The following is a 22,451-nucleotide window of genomic DNA, read 5'->3' as shown; positions in this document are numbered from 1 at the left end:
TCGGCCAAAGGTCGGATACTTTTCTAACAGACCTCGTATTGTCTTGAATAAAAAATGTTTGATTGATTGATTGATTGATTGATTGATTGATTGATTGATTGATTGATTGATTGATTGATTGATTGATTGAATTAAAGGAAGATACGGACGACACTTTTGAACAAAAAGAGTGTATTCAGAAGGAGTAGGCATCTGCCGACGATGGAACAAAATCTAACATGTTTGGGAAATATTAAGAGACATTAAACAAAGTTTGCACCATGTTTCGATTCGGTTAAGATTTTATTGAAGTATGCCAGCGTCAGTACTGTTAGTGATTTGTCGGTACATTACACAGTAACTAGCAAATAAGCGGATAGTAGAGGAAATATTGCGAGGAACATCATTAATGTATATGAGGAAAAGCAACGGTCCTAAGACCGTACCTTAGGGAACACCTGAATTGATCGGGCTACGAGGAGAAGAATAATTGTTTGCATTGACAAATTACTCTTTGTTTGTCAAAAAGTTGCAAAGCCATTCCCATACTAACAGATTAAGATTTAGGCACGAAAGTTTTAGTAGCAGTCTTTTATGCGGTACTTTATCGAAAGAGTTTTCGAAGTCAAGGAAGAGAGTGTCAGTAGGAACGTTTCGGCCAAGGTTGGAGCTTAGGTTGTTAATAAAGAAAGCCAATTGGGAGTCACATGAACGTCCTTTCAAAACGCCATGCTGGTTAGCATGAAAAACTTTTACGGAGACAGGGAATTTGATTATGTGCGAACAAATAACATGTTTCATTAGTTTCGAACAGACGCTTGTGAGGGAAGTGGGGCCGTAACTTTTGCATAAAACAGGTGAGCCCTTTTTGGACACTGGAATAATCTTACCAACTTTTCAATCTGGTGAAAGGACACCTGTTGATATGGAGTGCTGAAAGAGGTGGCACAATCTTACACTTACAATGTTTTTAGTATTTTTTAGGATTTCATAATTTATGTAAGTTTCAATGTAAGTTTCAAAGATTCAATGAACTTCATGAAGCCATTAGCAACAAATGTAATCTGTGGCATAACTGGGTCGGCGAGAGCTGGGAATTCCGGTCAGTCACCGTCAGGTTTGCTCGCAAAAACTGAAGAAAAAAGCTATTAAGAGCGTGGCTAGATTCGTGTTCCGGGATAAGGTTGTTGTCGTCACGCAATGTTAGAGGCTTAGAATGCGATGGGTTTAGAGTTTTCCAGAACTTTCGAGCGTTGGTGTGCAACATGGAAGGTAGTACGGACGAGAAAATGTACGTTTAGTTTTGTCTGATAAGGACAAGTATGTTTTTTCTACAGAATAATATCTTTCCAACGCATATGCGGTGTCAAAGGGTTTTGTGGATCGAAAAAGTCTTCATTTTGTTTCTGAGGTGTTTCAGCTCTTTGTTGAACCCTGGGGACGATGGTTTTTCAGTGACGGTTACAGTTGGGACGAGTTCACCTATAAGTTGATGCATCTTGTTTCTGAAAAGGGACCAGTTATCTTCGATTCATCGCTCTGAAAAATCTCGGAGAAAGCGCATGCAGAAATAAGCTAGTTCGGAATTATTGGCTGGGTAGTTGCCTTTGTCGTACAGTGTTAATGCATTTCGTATTTTTTTGTGCGCGACAACTGGCAGAAGTACGTGGACTGAATTATGAAATGGTCACTGAGTCCTGGTAAATATGAAGCGGCGGGACATTATCAGGGTGAGAAGTTATTACGAAGTTGAGTATGTTGGAGAAATGGTTCCTTTGTCTAGTTGGGTTTGGTACGAGCTGGCATAGGCCAGAGGTTAGACACGTGTCGACAAAATCGCCTTCGGTATTATGTTTACATGTTGTCGTGGAAAAGTCGGACCAGTTTGTTGCAGAAAAGTTAAAGTCGCCGAAAAGAACAATGGGAGTACGTTGGTGAGCCGCAGTTATCACGCCAAGTTCTTCGTGAAAATTAGCAACAAAAGAATCGGTTAAATCATGTGGACGATAGCAAACGCCAATGATTACGGGAGGAAATGAAGCGTGGCATTGAATGAACAATATTTCTAGAACGGATAGAATTTTAATTTCAGAACACCGAAGAGAATCAAGGGTTCCTATTAGCATGCCTCCTCCCCGTTTATTTGTTCTATCGCGACGGAAAATAGTGTAGTTAGGAAAACGGAAACTATTTCAGAGTCATGTGCGTATGATGTTAGCCAGGCTTCAGAGAGTGTGATTATGTTGCTATCTATTGTGCGCGCAAGACTTTCAAGGGTGGCATGTTTGGGCAGGAGGCTTCGATATTAGTGTAAAGGAAGGAAAAGGAGCAGAGCTTCGGACTGACGGGAGGTTTATGCGGTAGCTATGGCATGCGGACGGAGGGAGGCGGGGAGTGGCATGGATCGACTTTCTGTGAGGAATGTTCGAAAATATAGAAAGTGTTATCAATGATTAGTTTATTACGGCGGAGTTTCTGTTTTTCTGGTTAGAGTTTCGCAAATTCTAGTAACTGTTTCCTGACAAACAGAGAAAGAAGGTTTTGAGTAGTCTTCCGAGATTCTGTAGTCACTGTTTCTTTTAATTTCTTAGCGCAAGAAAGAACTTTCTCTCTAGTTTTAAAGTGAGAGAATTTAACAATGAATGGCCGTTTCTTATCGCTTTGAAACTTTACCAGCCTGTGCCCTCTTTCAACATCCATGTGGCTGATTGTGACGTCGAGATTATCCCTAGATAACTCTGAAACCAATTTTTCAGGTTCGGCCCATGTTTCGTTGTCAGTGTCTGACAAGCCGAAAAATAACAAATTCTTTCTGCATGATCTATCTTCAAAATAAGCCATTTTGGAAGACAGATTTGCAATTTCACCTGAATTTCGCTCCGCAACGGTTCCCACATCGCTAATATCTTCCCCAATTGCGGCAAAGAATGAACAATCTTCTTGAATTTTGATGAGCCTTGTTTTAATTTTTCCAAATGCTTTATGATTCTGAGTAATTTCGAAAGAATGTTTTTTATTTCACCTAATAAACCTGCTTGCCCAGAACGTATTTCGTTCAAGGCTTCCATTATTTCATCTGCCCCGCCGCGGTGGCTCAGTGGTTACGGCGCTCGGCTGCTGACCCGAGAGACGCGAGTTCGATCTCGGCCGCGGCGGCCGAATTTCGATGAAGGCGAAATTCTAGAGGCCCGTGTGCTGTGCGATGTCAGTTCACGTTAAAGAACCCCAGGTGGTCGAAATTTCCTGAGCCCTTCACTACGGCTTCCCTCATAGCCTGAGTTGCTTCGGGACGTTAAATCCCATAAACCACTATTTCATCTGATGCATCAGTAGAGCAGGCGTTAGGCCCGGGATTTTCCTCGACGTCACCTGCGAATATTAGTATCTGATGGATGACACTGAGACAGTCATAAGCAATCGCTTAACAACACTGTTGGCTTGGCACCAGCAACGCAGCATGACTGGTAGCTGGGTAGCAAATAGTGGGTAGCGCTAATTTACCTGCGCAACAACGAAGCGACGCAGGTGAGAGGACGTGGCCATTGCTGCTGTGCTACCAAGCCTATAAATAGAGACGGGTAGCTGAGTAGTCGTTTCATGCCATTCAAGGGTTGGTGACATAGTAACACGTATGCCGATGATTGATGCTGAGAGAGGAGGGAGCGATTCGAGGCGCGCATGCGCCACATTCAGCCAGACAGCAGATTCGTTGCTGATGCAACGGTCCAAGATAGGCCACACGGACAGCGGGGGAGACCGGGGGCACTGGGTGGGTTGAGCTGGGTCAGGCGACTGTAGCCGAACAGGGAAGGAAGTGTATCTGAGCGACGACACGTACAGGCGCCCAAATCTTTAGCTGGCGTGCGCGAGCGGCGACTTTTCTGTTCGTCAGCGCCATATGACGGAGCGAAGTTGGAAATAGGATGAGGCTAAGCGCATGCTCACAAATCCCGCTCAGCTGGGGCCGTCGTCTGCTAGGCTGTTCCTTCTTAAGGACGTCACCCCTTCTTATCGCGTTTCGACGAGCAGGCAGCGTGAGTAGGCCAATAGTTTTGCTCGCATTTTACGTTCCGAAGAACAGCGTTGTAGCAACCAAGTAAGGAAATAAAACTGAAAGATATGCCGAACACTCCCAATCATGCGTTAAGCCGGAGAACATGGGTCGTTATCATATGAATGGAGAACATGGGTCATTATCGTTATGAAAGGGTTATCACTAGCTCAAGCAACAATCTGCAAGTCTGGTTTGGTTTTATGGGGTTTAACGTCCCAAAGCGACTAAGGCTATGAGAGACGCCGTAGTGGAGGGCTTTGGAAATTTCGACCATGTGCACTGACATCGCACAGTACACGGGCCTCTAGAATTTCTCCTCCAAAGAAATTCCAGCCGCCGCGGCCGGGATCGAACCCGCTTCTTTCGGGTCAGCAGCCGAGCACCATAACCGCTGAGCCACCACGGCGGCCAATCTGCAAGTCTTCTTCTTTGGTTTTCCTGGTGAGGTAGCGAGGAGCATCTTCGATCCGACCTTCGGCCCAGTAGGCACGTATGATTCTGGCCACTGAAGCCCCAGCCACTCCAGTTGCTTTAGCATCTCCTTGTGCGATGAGCCGCCCAGTGATATCCCTATAATTTGGAGCCTTGTCGCTTGACATATACGGAGTGCCATCATGATAACTGTTCCGAACTGCTGCGAGCACGGCTGCAGAGCAGCTTCACTTCAGTTTCACAGCGGCCTTATATTTTCGTCACCACGCTGAAGCATAAAGCACGCAGAGTGTTGATAAGCGCCCTTTGTGCAGATGAAAAAAAGCTGTCGCGTCAGCAAGTAACACATGAACGATATATGTTCTCCGGCTTATCGCATGATTGGGAGTGTTCGGCCTATCTTTCAGTTTTATTTCCTCGCTTGGTTGCTACAACGCTGTTCTTCGGAACGTAAAGTGCGATCAAAACCATTTGTCTACTCACGCTGCCTGCTCGTCGAAACGCGATAAGGGGTGACGTCCTTAAGAAGGAACAGCCTGGCAGACGACGGGCCCAGCCGAGCGTGCTTTGTTAGCATGCGCTTAGCCTCATCTTGTTTCCAACTTCGCCCCGTCATATGTCGCTGACGCACAGAAAAGTCGCCGCTCGCGCACGCCAGTTCAAGATTTGGGCGCCTGTACAGGCGGCCGCGCCGGTAGGACCGAGGCTGCCACGGTCCCCTCGATGCCGGTGCTGAGACCATCAATCGGACCTAGCGGCGCAAGCGCAAGCACCAGTACCTGCGCAACAAAGAGGCGGCGCAGGTGAGCGGACGTCGGCATCATTGCTGTGCTGCCAAGCCCATCAAACCACTGCGCCCCATCAGTACGACTGCGCACAATAGTGCATTTTCCTCCCGGGACCTCGCGCACAACCTGAGTGTTCCTCCGGCTACATAATTTCGGCTCCGCACGCAGGAACGAAATTCATCTCTCGCTCTTGCAGCAGCTGAAAATCTATAACTCTCACGCGTTCGTGGACGGTCTTCGCCAGCAGCAAAAAAAAAAAGTGCTCTCGGAAAAGCCTTTTGCCTTTTTTGGGTTTAACTTTCCTAGATATCCAGCTGAAAGCAGTGGCTACTTCCCCTTCGGACCTCATGCTGAGATATTTATTCAATGCGACAGTGCCTAGTACAGTTTGTGGTGAACTTTCAAGCTCCCACTTGTGCCCATGCGTGCATGCTTCACAAAACGAACACATTTAAGCAACAAAAGTCCTTGGACTCGTAGTTTCTGCCACTTCGCCATGAAAGAGTAGGCTCCTCATAAGGCACTGTTCTCGTCTAGGATGTAGTGGTTCGACGTACGTTTAGTTCGTATCCTTGAATTTGACCGTCAGCAATAGTTCTGCATCTACACATTTTTACTGCATATATGGCATTTTCGAACCGTGTTTTTCAAAGCTCTGGCCCTGGCCTTTATTTTCGTTCTTTACGGAGAGAGAGTATCACATGCACGGCCGCATTTCCCAAGTTGATTTATGGCCGCAGCCTTCCTACGGCAAACCATTCCTTTTTAAGGAATCCAGAGACTGAGTTTTATTCCTTTTGCGAGTTCTTCGGGATTTGAGACGGCTTGCTGATAAAGACAGTAAAGATTTAGAACACGAGGCTGGCTTCCAGGGCGAGATTGGACAGCAAAGCAAACAGCCATATTTAAGTAGTACTGCTCCTTGCGGAAATATCTAATCATATCTGCTTTCGCAGGGACTGCCGCTCCCTCTGCCTGCCATCCCTGCCGGAAACGCCGTCCTCTAGAAAAGGAGAGAGCAACCGCTAGATGAGTGCCCAGCTGTATCCTCTCCACGATACACGACTTGCCAGGGTCTGCTCTTTGCTACGGGCTCCACTTACACCAGGGGGCCGTTCAGGAGATTCAGCAGAGCTGATAAACGACGGCACGCCGAGCGTAACTGGTGTCTCTCCTTGCACCAGAGCGCCTTTGGTTCATTTCTAAGAACTTCTCGTTTCGCAGCCATCGCCGATTCCTAGCTGTGCAAGCCATCACGGACAGAATCGCCAGCTTCTGTCCGTGAAGAAAGCAACAGTCGCCAGATCAGCACCGAGTGATCGGTTCCGCTGTGCGACGACTTACGAAGACATCTGTCTGGCTACTACCCATTCCATTTCCACGTAGGCCGTTCAAGCAAAATAGGCCGGTTTCATAAAGGACGGCAGGCCGATCGCAACCCCCCCATATTTCGACAGCAGTGTAACTTTGGCTCGCATCTAGGCATATCTGCTTTTGCAGGTGAGTAACCACATTTCAGTTGTCGCGTGTGGCATGTATCTGTGCCCTACTGCCGAGCGAGTGACGTTTCTGGTCTTGGTATCCCTGAATATACCGCGCACTATGCACAAGCCGCATCTAAAAAGGCCCCTGAAGAAGTTCATAGTGATCTGCTTGAAGAACTTGAGGAAATTAAAGGATCTCTACAAGGCCTGTAGAAGCTCATACAGGAAATCGACAAAATTAAGTACCTAAGAAAGGAACTTAGATAAACCGAAAACAATTTCTCCTCCTAGATTCGACATTGAAGCTGCTCCTGTAAAACCTAAGCCCGACGTATTTTCACCTGTTTCAGCTCACATTATCAATCGTCCTCAAATGGGGCATATATCCCGGCCACTTTGAAATAGATAGAGTGTGTCATTTCCCAAAAAGAGGAAATGATCGTCCCGTCAATAACTACAGGTCCATACCGGTGCTTTCACTTAATTAAAAAAATGTTTCAAACGCTCATCAATGAAAGCTTAATAGGTTTTATTGATACATATAACATTACGAACGCAGGGTTCTGAAAGGAAGTAACCTGACCATGTACTACTTGAATACTCAAAGTAAAAAGTTACAAAATATTGAAAGTGTTTATTCGAAATGGGTTCATTCCTGAACCTGCGGTAAGCATTTGACAACAATAATAATGCAATCTTGCAGTCTAATCTTTGAGGCCGTGAAATGCATCGGAAAGTATACTATTCCCAAAATAATTGCCTTACTAACAGGTATTAGTATCTGTCTTCGAATAAGGATGTCCTCACTAAGATTAGAAATTTCAAAAGGTGTTCTAGATGACCTGTATTGTCGTCTTTATTATTTACTGTATATAACAATAATCTTCCTTCCATACAATCTACTCCCCAAATCATCCCATACGCAGGAAATACCAACACTATTTTCTCATATACATCCCTTCTGAGAAGCCGCGGCGGCTTAGTGCATATGGCACTCGGCTGCTGGCCCAAAATACGCGAGATCGATCCCGGCCGCGGCGGTCGAATTTTGATGGAGGCGAAATTCTATAGGCCGATGTAGTGTGCGATGTCAGTGCACATTAAAAATCCCTGGTGGTCGAAATTACCGGAAACCTTCACCACAGTGTGCCTCACAGTTCGAGTCGCTTTGGGACGTTAAACCCCATAAACTAAACAATCACATCAGTTCTCATAAAAGCGTTAAAGATCATCTGAAACGACTGTCTGATTGGTCCCATATGAACAGGTTACAGCTAAATGTTTATTGAAATGAAGTAGGCTAATTGAAACAAAACAAACAAATACCTTCTGATATTAAATTTCTCCGCCGCAGGTAAATATTGCAAGAAATAAAGGCGCAACCATGTTTGCGCTTTGTTCGAAAATGGCATGATACGGAATTCATATTTTTATCGTCCTTTCATGGAGAACTTCTATTGCAAAAATTTAGAAACTTTTAATTTTTTTACGCACACATTTGTGCTATGAATGATGAGAAATTTTGTGCAGAACTTTACTTTTGTCACATACATTCCGGGCTGTTTGTCGAACATGCTGCATGGTGCAAGAGCTGTCAGTCTTAAACCTTTAGCAACTCCGCTTCCTTGGATGTCCCAAGAACATCACAAAACGAAACAAAAAAGGAAGAATACGCGCACAAGTGGGACGAACCTTTCACATCTACCTACTGGGGGGGATGTAAACAGGCGCTTCGATCAAGAGGTCTTTCTGATTTGTGAAGCGCCCACCACGCGCTGCATGCCGTTGAGCATTAAAAATTACCGCGGGAATTTTAAATGCTCGGAGCACCCCTTATATTCTCTAATATCATCTAACCTCTTCAATGCGAGCACAGGATGCATTTAAAAAGTTGGATTTTGCAGCGCCTAGGAAAAGTAAGGAACAGAAGGATTTAGTTTTTTTTAAGTGCGCATGAGCCTATTCTCTTGCAGTTACGGGACGTTCCTATTGGCAACTGACACATCGCGTAACCTGACGATAACCAGAAAAGCTTGGCTTGAGGCTGCGTGAGTGACGGATAAGGCCCCGTGGAAGCCTACCCTGAAATTGTCAATTAATTACGCGCCGCTATGTCCACAAAAAAACAATATTACCAGAGCTAGAAATGTGGAGGACAATTCTCAAGACGACGATGAGCGGTGTCAAATGTTGAGAAAGTTACTACGTGGCGGTAGTGGTGTTTGCCACCCAACTTCCCGCACTTTTAAGCATGAGTTCCCAGACATCCTTCCTGGGAACATCCCAGACACGTTCCTTTGAACGTGTGGGGGTAGCGGTCTCGGAATCAAATGAGATGCCCTCGACTCAGCGTGGCAACCTCAGCGGAGACCAGCTACCAAGTGACATGAAGTTTTTGGTCGTTTGGTGTCCAGCTTTCGCCGGTCGCAAGCCAGAGAATGGGTCGGAGCCAAAGGGTCACAAAACAAAACAAAGTTTATACAGCAATGAGCAGATACAGACGATTTCACAATCACTAGTACAAACACATACAAAGTGATTAAAAAAACAATGCAACTAATGCAAAGTTAAACTCGAGAGAGACTACAGTACAAAAGGGGTATTGCACCTAAAGTGCACGAACACAAGAGAGAGGCAATAAACAAAACACGATTTGTTCACAGGGCACTGCGACAGTCCGACGACCAGAGGTCCACGACGATGCCGTCCCGCAGACTGGCGCACGTTGCCTCGTTGGTCTGTTGCTGGGCGAGTGATGTTGTCCCGGGAGTCGAACTGGCGCGCTACTCTAAAGCTTAAAAGGCGGTTTGGACTAAACTGATAGCGGTCAACTCCCTTCTTATATAGTCTTGTTCCGCGTCTGTTTGTTCTACGCAGCAAAGTAGGCGCGAACATACACGCAGTATCGGCCGTGCAGTCTCCTTTTCCTTCTCGCTCTGGTCGCATGTCCTCATTGGTCAAAAGCCGGGAGTCTCTTCGTGGAGCTTCTTGTAATTTCTGCTGTGGCGCCGCCGCGGACGGGCGAGGGGGACATGTCTTAGCGCACGCAAGGCTACGCCCTTTCCGCCAACATCGCGCTAGAGAAATCGACGTCGTAGCTGACTCATTCCCTCCGTCGAGTGGCTGTGGAGGCGGCAGCCACAGACACACAAGGCTATAGTCGCTCTCCAGGGATTTCCTTCTCCCCGTTTTACGACCGGGCTGGCGAGATGCGTCCGCGCGGCGCTGATTTTGTTCCAATGTTTCAAAACTGCGCCGAATTTTGTTACACTGCCCCTTCCTTTACGAATATTGTGCAACAATATTCACAAAACACAACATTCGCGCGCACATGCATGCGCTCACAAAATGAATGTCAAAATACATACATCAATACTATGATATTTTCACATACATAACAAAATGCAATGTTCACAATGCACTTAAAACCACGCCGCAGTTCGGCAGCACATTAACACAACATCGCAAACAGAAAGCACACAAGTATGAGGTATACTTTCGCCTCTACTTCCACACTCGGCCTCCACCGTGGGCTCGTTCCCCTCAAGCTTTCGCCTGTTCCCCTCAAGCTTTCGGTCGTGCTTTTGATTCTCTTACGCACTCGACTCTGACCTTTCTTGCTGTCGCGAGCTCTGCTCTTCTTTCGCCTTGTGCTGAGGCTTCTCTTCCGAACGTGCTTTTGGCTCCGCTTCCTACTCGTACTCCTGTCTGGTTTTGCGCCCAGTCTTCGAGCCCTTCTTCGTTTCCTGCGGCTAGCGCGTCTGCTGCCAACGAATTTAAGGCCAGTTCGCTTATGACGACTCTGCATCTCGTGTCTTCTTTCCTTTCGGTGTGCGCTCTTCTGTTTGCCTTGGCGCCTCCAGACTGAGTCCTTGCTGAACGCTGGACTTGTTCGTCTCAGCTTCTTTCTCACTTTGCAGCAATTTTCGCGCAGGTCGCTTGCATTCGACTGAGCTGTCTTCAGCTTAGTTCTCTTCCGTACCATTCGGTTCCTGAATTTTGTCCAGGGTTTCTGCTGTTTGACTTCACCTGCATCGGCGGTGCTCGATTCGCTGCTCTTTCTTTTTACTTTCTTCCAAGCTCTACTTCGGGGCGAGCCCGATTCGTTTTCGCATGCATCATCCGAGATGGGTTCTCGCGATGAAGCCTCTGATTCAGTCCTTTTCGGTTCTTCCTGGTCTGAACTTCCTGTTCCTTCTGATATTTTCTTCTGCTTTCGCTTGCGGCGCCTTCCTCGTGAGGGGCATTCTGAGCATGGTTCACTCGCCGTTATTGACTCATTCTCCTCACTTTTGCTCAGTACTGCTTCCTCAATTCCTTCCGTGAAGTGGTTACTTTCAGTGCAGTTGTAAACAGACTTTCCTTCTACTGCACCTACTCGTTTCTCAAAGGCAAAAACTTCGTCATACGCACAAAGTTCCTCGCCTTCCTCATCGTGAAAGCCCTCCTCGCTGCTCGAGGGTTCACTCAGAACGGGTTCCGGGTCTTCACTGTGTGCGTTCTCATCAGCTATGACTACGTCCGAGCATTCATTCTCTCTGACACTTGACCGCTCTTCCTCACGGTCCCTATTGCAACTGCCTCAAGCGTGCAGCACAGTGATTTGTCGCTGGAGCTCCAACTCATTTCCATATTTTCAGGCGACTGCCCTAAGGTGCCCTCTGGCTGAAACGTCAGGTTGGCCTTCTCCTCAGTGCATACTACCTCAGCAGTGGCTACTGTGACAGTGGCAGTGTTCAAAAGCACTTATTGTATACAGTATACACTGAGATGATTTCGGGAGTAGCAAGAGCTACTGCAAGTTAATCTGATGACGGTCGTCATTGGTGTAGGAAAAGAAAACGCAGTCACGCAAAGCATCATACGCAGCGTGTGTAGTCAGCGTGTGCAGCTGATGACTTCTGGAATGGTCGCGAAGATCAAGATAGGTAAGGATTAAAACCGGCCAGATGCTGCCGGTGTCTCACTCGCACCTAGTTAAGTACATATGATGACGGATTGGTTAACCATTCTAAGCAGCGAGGACAAGAAACGGGAGTTTTCAGCCAAGGCTAAATGAAATGAAGTCGGTAACATACAAAAAAACTTTGTACAACATGTCCCGAAAAGGAAAGCAGAAATTAATCTTCTGGCGTCGTTGTGAGGTCTTCAGGGACTGTAAACTCCTCAGTGCAGGGTGGACAGGCTTCATTGGACAGCTCGACGCACTACATTGAGAATTTGACCTCAGCAAAGACGCTGTCAGTATCGGCGTTAGGACTAGCACCCTCATATTAGAAATAGATCAGGGTAGCAGGAAGGCAAGACGAAGGACTCGATCAGCTCTACAAACAGTGTTCTTCGTAACGACCCCTGCTGTGCATGAAGTAAATATTGCGCTTGCTTACTCATTCTCAAGCTGGTCTCCTTGTCACCACCCTCAACCAACGGCAGTGTTTTGTGCATCCCAGATGCCACAGCGCCCATGTCGACACAAGCTTGTGGTTGAATTTCTGTGATGCATTACCTCTCATCAGAGAAAGATGATTGGTGAAATTTTGTACGAGCCCATATTTCTCATCCCCGTCGGCGATTTGTCGAACACGCGCAGGCGGGAGAGAGGAAACTTCTCCCGACTGATCGCGACTGGTCAGAAAACTGCGTGGGGTCTGATCTTGAGAGCCAGGGGGACCTGAGGAAAGTTGCAGACACGCCGATGAGGCATATAAAGCTTTCTTATAAAAAAAACCCTCTGGCATGTGTCAGTACTTTCACAAGGTGGCTGCGACCAATCCTTTTTCATATAAAATCTTAATCATTCAATTACTGTACGCTTTTTTATAACAAGAATGAAATGCTAATTCTGATTTCGGCATGCATCCGCTACAGTGCTTTTCAGCTTCGCGTACTCCTTCACTGAAAGATAAATAATGAATCATGTCCCGCTTAGCGCCAGGAAAAGCCGCAAAGTCGGCAGCGAAAGCTTGGCAACTGGCACCTTAGACCCACCAGGAGAGCGTCAGCACGTATTTCAATGTAATATTACGTACAAGAATAAGGATAAAATTGGTGTAGTCAGTAAGGGAGGCCGTGAATGCATCGCCGGCTGTCGGCTGGTGAAATGTGTCGAAACGAAAGATGTGTCAATCGTGGACGTGTTTGGAATCTGCGAGTCTTCCAAATTTCCAAGTTTGAAAGAATTCGCAAAGCTTCAAGCTTATTGGTCGGCTGGCACTTGTCAGCGTGCCATATGTAATTATCTTTTTAGTTTAGCCCACCCACATGTTTGTGTTATAAGCGTTTGCTACGGAAGAGAGGCTAATTGCATATCTCCTTTTTTTTGGGTTCATTTGAAGGGCGCATCAACCGATGGAGGGTCAATCCATCAGCGAGGATTTCATTACTTCCTCGTCGCTTGGTAAGTCACTGGCTGTTCAGGCACTTCATTCGTGAGACATACGTGGAAAATGTTGTTTACGCGCACAAGAAATGATCACCCGAAATATTGTCGCGAGTGGAAGAAAAAGACGAGGAGTGTTTACCCCGCACCTCCACCAAATGTCACGTCTTGACGTACAGGCCGGCGGCGAGAACAGGTGAAGAAAGGGACACAGAAAAACAGGGAGGTTCACCAGCAGCAACGTGTTCGTCGGCGCGTGGCAAACACTCCTCGTCTTTTTCTTCCACTCGCGACACTACCTCCCCCTATAAAGAAGCATCGTCCCGATCCTAACACGGAAGCAAAGGCACACGGCGGAAAACCGCACACGCGCCCAAAAACTCCTGCTGGCCAGTGTAGAAGGAGGTGGGAAAATCAGTTCGGGGGCAGACGATCGTCGCGCGTAATACGGCTTCAGCCGCACTACGTGCAATATTTCAGGGCGGGGTGAACGACGTTATGACGGTCGTGTTCCTTCGGGCAGCACTTCGTAGTTAAGTTCACCGATGCGGCGAAGAACTGTATACGGGCCAAGTACCGCTTTATGAGTTTGTCGGAGAGACCTCGACGGCGTACCGGCGTCCACACCCAGACCTTGTCTCCAGAGTAAAAATGGACGTCGCGTGACGGAGATCGTACCGACGAGCGTCGGCATGCTGTTGGTGTTGGATGCGGAGCCTAGCGAGTTGCCGAGCTTCTTCCGCGGGCTCGCATACTAGTCGGGCACCATCGTCTAGATCGACAGGCGGCTCGTGCGGTAGCATAGCGTCAAGCATCGTGGTGACCTGTCTGCCATGAACCAGCTGGAAAGGGGTCATACCGGTCGTCTCCTGGACAGCGGTATTATAAGCGAATGTAACGTAGGGCAGTACCGAGTCCCAATTGCGATGGGCGACATCCACGTACATGGCGATCATGTCGGCCATGGTCTTGTTCAGCCGCTCCGTGAGCCAATTCGTTTGCGGATGGTACGCAGTAGTTCGGCGGTGGCTGGTGCAGATGAGACGGAGGATCTCCTGTGTGAGCTTGGCCAGAAACGCGGCACCCCGGTCAGTGATCAAAACGGCCGGGGCACCCAATAAAAAATTTGGCTGCCTCAACAGCTGTCGCAGACGGAAGTGATCGGGACTCCGCGTATCGCGTTAGGTAGTCCGTCGCTATAATAACGTACCTGTTGCCCGACTGCGACGTCAGAAATGGACCAAGAAAATCCATTCCGACAGTGTGGAACGGAACAGGCGGTGGTTCGAGTGGTTGGAGAAGACCAGCTGGTCGCATGGGCGGTGTTTTGCGCCTTTGACACTCTCGACAAGTTCTTACGTAGTGGCGGACGTACTTAGGAAGTGTCGGCCAGTAGTACCGTTCTCGAATACGTGAAAGTGTCCGGCTGTAGCCAAGGTAACCAGCTGTGGGATCGTCGTGGCAAGCTTGGGCGACCTCGGAGCGCAGGTCTTCCGGCACAACAAAGAGCCACGACCTCAGGCTGCTGTCGAAGTTCTGCTTGTACAATACGCCGTGCATTATCTTGAACGTCGGCAGCATGCGCTGGAAAACGCGAGGCACCGCAGCTTCGTGGCCTTCCAAGTGCGCCATCAGCTGACCAATCTGAGGATCACTGCGTTGCCGAGCAGCCATATCTGCCGCGGCCAATACCCCAAGAAAGCCATCCTCTTCGTCATTTTCGCCTCCCGGTGCCGGCTCCACAGGGGCTCGAGACAAGCAGTCAGCATCATGATGTTTGCGGACGGACTTGTAGTTGATGATGACGTCGTACTCCTGTAGCCGAAGGTTCCACCGAGCAAGGCGGCCTGCTGGATCCTTAATATTGGCGAAACAGCACAGCGAATGGTGGTCGGTGACGACACGAAAAGGGCGACCGTACAGATAGGGCCGGAATTTGGTGATGGCCCAGATGATAGCGAGGCACTCTTTTTCAGTTGTCGAGTAACTGCCCTCCGCCTGCGAAAGAGCTCGGCTAGCATACGCAATAACCCTCTCAGCGCCGTCCTGGAATTGCACAAGCACTGCTCCTAGTCCTTTGTTGCTGGCGTCCGTGTGGAGCTCAGTGTCGGCGTCTTGATCAAAATGGCCTAGTATGGGGGATGTTGCAAGGGCGTGTTTTAATTGGCGGAATGCTGATTTTTGGTCCTCGGTCCACTCAAAGGCAACGCTATCCTTCGTAAGGCGGTAAAGTGGCGCCGCGATCTGGGCAAAGTTCCGAACGAAGCGCCTGAAGTATGCGCAGAGACCGAGAAAGCTTTTGACGGTCTTCTTGTCCGACGGTGGAGGGAAGGATGCGAGGGCAGCCGTTTTCTCGGGATCTGGCTTCACACCCACTTGGCTGACGATATGATCAAAGAACTTCAGTTCACTGTATGCGAAGCGGCACTTCGAAGGCTTGAGCGTAAGTCCGCCGTTCAGGAGAGCTTAAAGAACTGCTTCAAGACGCACCAGATGGTCTCTGAAAGTGCTTGAGAAGATGACAACGTCATCCAGATGCACGAGATATGTCTGCCACTTCAGACCGGCAAGCACAGTATCCATGGCTCGTTGAAATGTCGCGGGCGCTGTACACAGGCCAAACGGCATCACCTTAAACTCGTAGAGGCCATCCAGGGTTGTAAATGCGGTCTTCTCGCGGTCGCGCTCATCCACTTCAATTTGCCAGTATCCACTCTTCAAGTCGATGGACGAAAAATAGCGGGCATGACGAAGACGGTCCAGGGTGTCGTCGATGCGTGGGAGTGGATACACGTCCTTCTTGGTCACCTTATTGAGTCGCCGGTAGTCAACGCAAAATCGAAGAGTCCCGTCTTTTTTCTTGACCAGCACTACAGGTGCGGACCACGGACTGTTGGATGGTTGGATGACGTCGTCGCGTATCATTTCGCGCACTTGCTCCTGGATGGTTTCCCTTTCCTTCAAGGAAACGCGGTTCGGCGGTTGTCGAATCAGGTGCGTTGCGGTGTCGACAATTATTCGATGCTTGGCGCCGGGTGTTTGGCGAACTCCGGATGTCGTCGCGAAACAGTCGTTGTACCGATGCAAAAGAGAGAGCAGTTCGCGTGCTTGGGAAGGCTCAAGTTTGGGATCGATATCCAGGGTCAACGTTGTAGGGTCTCGTGACCCGGGCGGGGCCGCCTCCTTAGGCAGCGCAACTGCTTCACTAACGTCGCTAAGTTCTTCCATTTGGGCTATTACTGACCCTTTCGTCAGGTGCTGCGGCTCGTTCCTGAAGTTGGTCACGAAGATGTTGGCACGCCCTCGTTGAACATTTGCGACCCCTCGCGCAACACCAATGCCACGCATAAGTAACATCTGGACACTGCCTTCCAGAACGCAAGACGAGGAGTGTTTGCCGCGCGCCGACGACGACGTTGCTGCGGGTGGAACTCCCTGTTTTTCTGTGCTTCCTGTCTTCACCTGTTCTCGCCGCCGGCCTGTACGTCAAGAGGTGACAATATTACAAAGCATAACGCTTTATAATGATTCCCTTCACACATACTCGAGTCGATTTGAGATTTTCAAACATCTAAACATCAGCTTAGGCTATGTACCTCCACATGTATGCCACGTATGCTTCTGCAGTTAGGTCCCCACAACATGGTGCTGCCTGGCAGTACTTCCAGCCGTCACATGCACAAATCAGTAGACTGTAATTCCTTGGCGATCATTGGCAGTAGTCAGTGGTCGGACTTATGTAAATTCATTGCGGGAACGAAAGTAATAGTGGTAATTCGCATAAGAAAATTTGATTGCCTGCTCTGCATTATAGAAGACCGATTCAAATCGTAATCTCGCTGACTTAAGGGTGCTTTTTATTGCTCAAGATCTTTCGTGTCGCACAAAGATTTCTGAGAACTTCAATCTAAGAGCACATCCTGGAATCGTGCGTGTACAGATCGCAGATGTTGTGAACAGTAACCTGGATGCGCGGAGCCTGGAAAGTATTAAGGTACAGCAGTGAGGTGTTCTGTGATGAAAAGGAATGTTAGAGATGCTCAGTTCAATTTTTCCATACACCGTACAGCAATAGGCAGTAATTGACCTCTTCGTTCTCCGCATTCGTACTTCTTCAAAGATGTGCCAGCAAAAAAATATAAAAAACGTCGCAAATTCTCTCTAATGTCGTCTTATGTGACAGTAAGGTGTACTGGTAGAGGGATTTTCAGCGAAACTGTATGCGATACTCAAAACGTGATAAAGAACTTTACAAAACGGAAAGTTGTTCGAGTTGGTAAAGACTCATGATGTCAGAAAAAAATAGTTCGATGGAAACACGAAAGACAGATTGGACAACGCGGACAAGCGCTAGTCTCTCCGTCTTTCGTGTTTCCTCCGCACTATTCTCTTCACAGCACTTGAAGAAATTCTTACTGTCGAACAACTTGGCAGAAAAAATTTTCGACACTCTTTTTTGCAGTGATAATAGACTGGCCGCAACTGATAATTTATCATTTCTTGTGAATTTTTCGATCAAACACAACTGAAGCGCCCGCCGGCGATGCACAGCTGAATGTTTCCTCAGCTGGAATTCCCTCATCATACTGGATTTCGGTGATTGTTATTCCATCAAATGTATGTCATAACGAGCCCGTCATTTTCGTTCCCTCGTCGGCTCAACCATTGGTCATTCGGCATGCAACTGCTACGGGGGCTCATGCTCTACTGAAATGGGTACTTTTTGCTTTGCAGAACCCTGTGCTGCGGTAATGTTGCCTTTAGGTTATATGTGGCTGCCATTCGACGACGATGAAATTCTTCAACGCGCTCTACTCTGCGGCGAGCAAGGCGGCCGGACGATATACGTCGGCCGCGCTGAGCACCAAGGAGACGTCATTCCCGGCAAGGTGATGCCTGGTGACGGCTGCTGCTACGTCTCCTACGATGGCGGCGAGCAACGCTGCGACAAATTCGATGTGAGTAATCCCTCGGCGTCCTGTTCGAAAATAAAAGGAAAATTAAGGGTACGTTGCGAACAACTCCAGCAAATCAAGCGAGAGCTGTAGAGGAGACATTCGACGAAACTATCCTGTCGTTGTCGGCGCCGTCCGCGCTCTCCCGCTCTCTACCCTCACTCCGTTTCCTCCATTCCGTTGCAGCGCCTGTCGCCCTGGACGGCCGCATTGCATGCATGGATGAGTTACCGTGCGTGACTGTGACACGCGCTCTTACATGGCGCACTCCAGCCCGCCTACATCTCTAACATCACATGCCACACCTCAGGACTGATATCTAAATTTGGCATCTTCAACATTCTCCGTAAAAAGCTTTCAGAAAAAATGCGACAGCATATCCGCTCGGGTGATGCGAGTGTAGCATCATCAACGCATCAATCGTTCCCACCATCAACCGCAGTTTCTGAGCACTCCGACTGCCATCAGCATTTCGCGCCGCTCATGTTATCGATGATACTGAAACTTTAAAAGTTTTATACATCTGAGTAATTTCTCTAGGTCAAAATGAACTGCTAACCTAGTTTTCGCTTGGCTGTTTACTTGACCGAACAAATGAACTTATTGGTGGGAAATTTTATCTTGCAAAATCATTCCTTTTATCGCCATTCAAGAGAAAACTCGTGATACAAACAAAACATGTATTGACGTCACTGCACCTGGCTCGAGAAACAGGCCTTTGGCGGTGGTAGCTGTATTGCTACCTGTACAGTTAAGACATGCTAACTAGCACGCTGGTTGAATAATATTGAATAGTTAACTTGTTAGCTATTACTTTTAGGCTCCTTAATTATTCGAAGGCATGTAGCCCACCGTAATTAATAAAAATATCAATGTTTAGAATCTCGAAAAAGTGGTTAGGCTCGGCGCTGTAGAATAACAAATTTTGATCATTTCGACGAGTTAGCTGCAGTGGAGAGGTTGCTTTACGCGAAAGCTTCTCGAAAGAGCATGCATTATGGCGGGACGTAGCCAGAATATGTTGGGCTACAGCGCAGAGGGTGACCGGGGTTTTCGAAAATATAAACACTGATATGGGTATTAGTTACGCTGGGCTACAGGTCTCTCAATAATTAAGGAACCTAAGAGTAAATATTAAAGAGTTAACTTTTCAATAACATAACACGACCTGGCTGTTAGCATGTCTTAACTGTATTCTGATGTACTATATCTCTGACAATGTCATGCCAAAAAAAAAGCCTCTTCCAACTCCAAAGAGCGTGCTTTTAAAAATTACTTAAAGTTTTGGTTGGTACGCCCTGGATATAAAAATAAGAATATATTTTAAAGGATGCTGCCTATCTTTATTTGGCGCAATTATTGAGCTCATTTCACGACGACTCCGGGTGCCTGCAAGTATGAAATAATTTAAAAAATCAAAAGAAGCCAGAAATGCCCTATGTCACCTTATTGCGCTTGTGTAAATCCGGACAAGCCTTATGGAAAGAATCATCTCAATTTGCGAAGCATTAGTTCACTGTCTCGCATGTAAGGCAACTCCAGTAGCTTTTGCAGGCGTCGCGCTGCAAAAGTCCACTGATGCAAAAGCGTATTAGCTAAAAACGAAACCGATTGTGTCTGTGTCGTACTAGCGAGGAATCTCCTTTAGCTTGCAATCACCACTGGCCTACTGCACCACTGGATCTCACACACCTACTTCTGCACACAGCCATTCTGCGCGTCCTTATTGTGTTGGCTCATAATTGCTAGGGGCTTTGATTTTAAAGCAGGAATTGTCTCAAATAATTTTTTGTTCTTTATTCAACCTTAATCATTCTTAAAATTTTCCACATGGCACGACTCTGCTGTGCAGGTACTCATCCACAACAGCTCCAGGTTGACGTGGATGCATGGTTCTGCCGGCTCCGTACCGGAAGGAGCTATTGAGGGAGGCTGGACTCGTAGTCGCGAAAAACTCTACGTTGGCCGCATTCAGCACGACGGCTCGTGGATAGTGGGCAAGGTGCACCCTTCCCACGAATGCCTCTACATCCCGTACGGAGGCCTCGAATACCGCTACACGGACTACATGGTGCTGGTCGAGGAATCTACATTTCCGACTTGTCGTCGTGCGGCTCACTACAAGTTCGGAATTACTACTAGCTAGCTCTATCAATTATTCGCTAGCAGTGACAATAATGGTAAAAATGAATGTTAGACTTCAGTAACTCTTTTCACTAATTTGTATTCCTTTCTAGACTAAATAAAACATTGAATAAACCTATGCGAAAAATTATTTTCCTTAAACAAATACGTGAGAAGTCTGCACAAATGCCACCGTATATCGTGGCCAAAGAAGCCCAGAAAATCATGGAAGTATCATGATCAATTTTCCCCCATTACGCTTGTTTTTTTGGACGCTGTCAGGTAGTGATGACTGTATAAGCACTGTAGTACATGGTGACTGTATAGTGAAATATACAAGCAGAGTCTCAGCTGAAATAGCTTTCCAATCTTAAGAGAGTTGCAGGAAATTGCAGGTATTAAAGAAGACTGCTACGCGTGTGAGGTTTAAGCTGTGCGCACACAGTCATACTTTGCGCCGAATACATAAACACGATACAAGAGGAGCGCTTACTGCACCCTTGTATGAGGTATACAGTTGAGATTATAATCCGAACGCATGGTGGTGCACCAGGTGTTTCAGGCCCAAAAGGCTGCAATTCATTTCAGCAACCAAGAACATGACCATGAACAACTGGCCTTGACGGCAGCCATTTGTGATCGAGAGACCCGCTTTCTTATGCTCTCGACCGCCTGACTCCTAGCCAATTAGTCCTCGGACCTTGGCTACAGCAGTCGACTGCCCTCAAGGCCTACTACGCCATTCATGAGAGCGACTGGCTGAGATGATAAACTTGGACTGCCCTCTTGACCCCTCTTCCTTTCTCTTTTCAATCCTCTCATCGCTTCATCGCTGTGCAGGGTAGCCAACCGGAACAACATTCTGTTTGACATCCGTGCCCTCCTCCTTTTATCTCGCTATTTCGTGCTCACTAATTTTGAGGTAAAGGAAAGCATCTTAAGGCACAGTAATACCAGTGCTGGCGGTATAAAGTAGAAAAAATATTTGGATGGCCTTAATGAATGGTGCATAAGTAGTGACTCTTAGCAAGAGCAAAAGTCAGCTGTATCTGTATTTTATATTTGCGACTCTTTTCGTTCCTTGCTCTAATCACTTCCTTGACGGGTACAATGCAGGTGACCTCGCATTATCAGACGCACTGCTATCGCGCGTTTCCCAACAGATTCTTGCACTTCGACAAAGACAAGCGCAGACCGTTCCAGAGTTAATTAGAGGTCCATGGCGGCATCTTATACTCACGTGTTCCGTTTGCCGCGGTGAGCACTCAAGCCTGCCTCTTTTCCAAACTCACTGTGAGGTGGACGCCAAGGTTTTATTTCTGCAATGATAAAAAAACACACACACATCTGAGGATGCCGGTAATGCTATAATACTCACGTGTAAGGAATACTGGGTGGTTATGATACCGGTTGATTATTAAGGAATTCTGATGCCAGGCCACAAATGCCGATACATTACACGCGTAGATCGAAAATACGGGCTTGATACGTCGTCTGCTCCAGAGCGGGTAGACCTAAAATGGGAGGACACTCCGCAGACGTTACCTACGAGCGGAAGGCAGCCGTGCGTCCCATCACAACTACTAGTGTACAGTGTACCACGTGTGTCACATATAGTGACACAACGTGACACGCGCGCGGCTTGTGTGCATCTAGAGTTTGTAGCATATGCTTGAAAAAGCGATGAGGTTTACTTCTTCGCCATACGGTGGAGCGCTCACGGCAAGTCTGAAGACCAAAAATGTCCAAGAAGGTGAGGACAGGAGACTCCTTATCTCGCTCGCTTGGCAAGCCGCACACTGAGCCAGGCTAAGGCCGCTGTGCGCTCCAGTATCTTGCAGTCGGCCATCCCTAACTGCATGCATATATATGAACTATTAGCATTCATATTGAGTTCACACCTTCAGTCTCTAGCACATGATTCAACTGGGCGGTCATGTTAGTTTCAGTTGGTGGTGAATGAGTGCTTAAACTTGAATACCACCAACAATCACTGTTCATAACTACGCTTGAAAAATCCGGTGTGTTGAAGCATGGAGACACTTTTAGAGGGTCTGAATTGTCCTTCGAGAACTACAGACCATTTCATCCATTTTAAGGACTATTAACGTTGAGCCTCTCTCAGCAGCCACCTCGAAGCGCTAGGCCGCGCACTCCGGCCAACGACTCTAACGCTGACTTCAGTGCGTACTTGCTGCTAATCTTGTTTCCCTATCAGTAATAAAATTCTTGAGCATGTAAAACTCAAACAAACTA

At 47.5% G+C, this 22,451-nt stretch overlaps 1 protein-coding gene across 1 annotated transcript; it reads left to right on the top strand.

The window, feature by feature from the left end:
* The first annotated feature begins 12,881 nt into the window (after positions 1-12,881).
* LOC149333020 (pfs47 receptor-like) lies at positions 12,882-20,246 on the top strand. The gene is made up of 3 exons (XM_089555957.1): positions 12,882-13,134; positions 17,851-18,074; positions 19,924-20,246. Exons 1-3 carry the CDS (start codon positions 13,086-13,088, stop codon positions 20,215-20,217), a joined length of 567 nt encoding a protein of 188 aa, XP_089412083.1. The 5' UTR covers positions 12,882-13,085; the 3' UTR covers positions 20,218-20,246.
* Positions 20,247-22,451: the final 2,205 nt, after the last annotated feature.

This window comes from Amblyomma mixtum, chromosome 8 (genome assembly GCF_055824585.1).
Source record: "Amblyomma mixtum isolate Tamu chromosome 8, ASM5582458v1, whole genome shotgun sequence".
Lineage (NCBI taxonomy): Eukaryota > Metazoa > Arthropoda > Arachnida > Ixodida > Ixodidae > Amblyomma > Amblyomma mixtum.
Note: the sequence above shows the minus strand (reverse complement) of the source record. Positions and strands in the feature narration are given on the sequence as shown.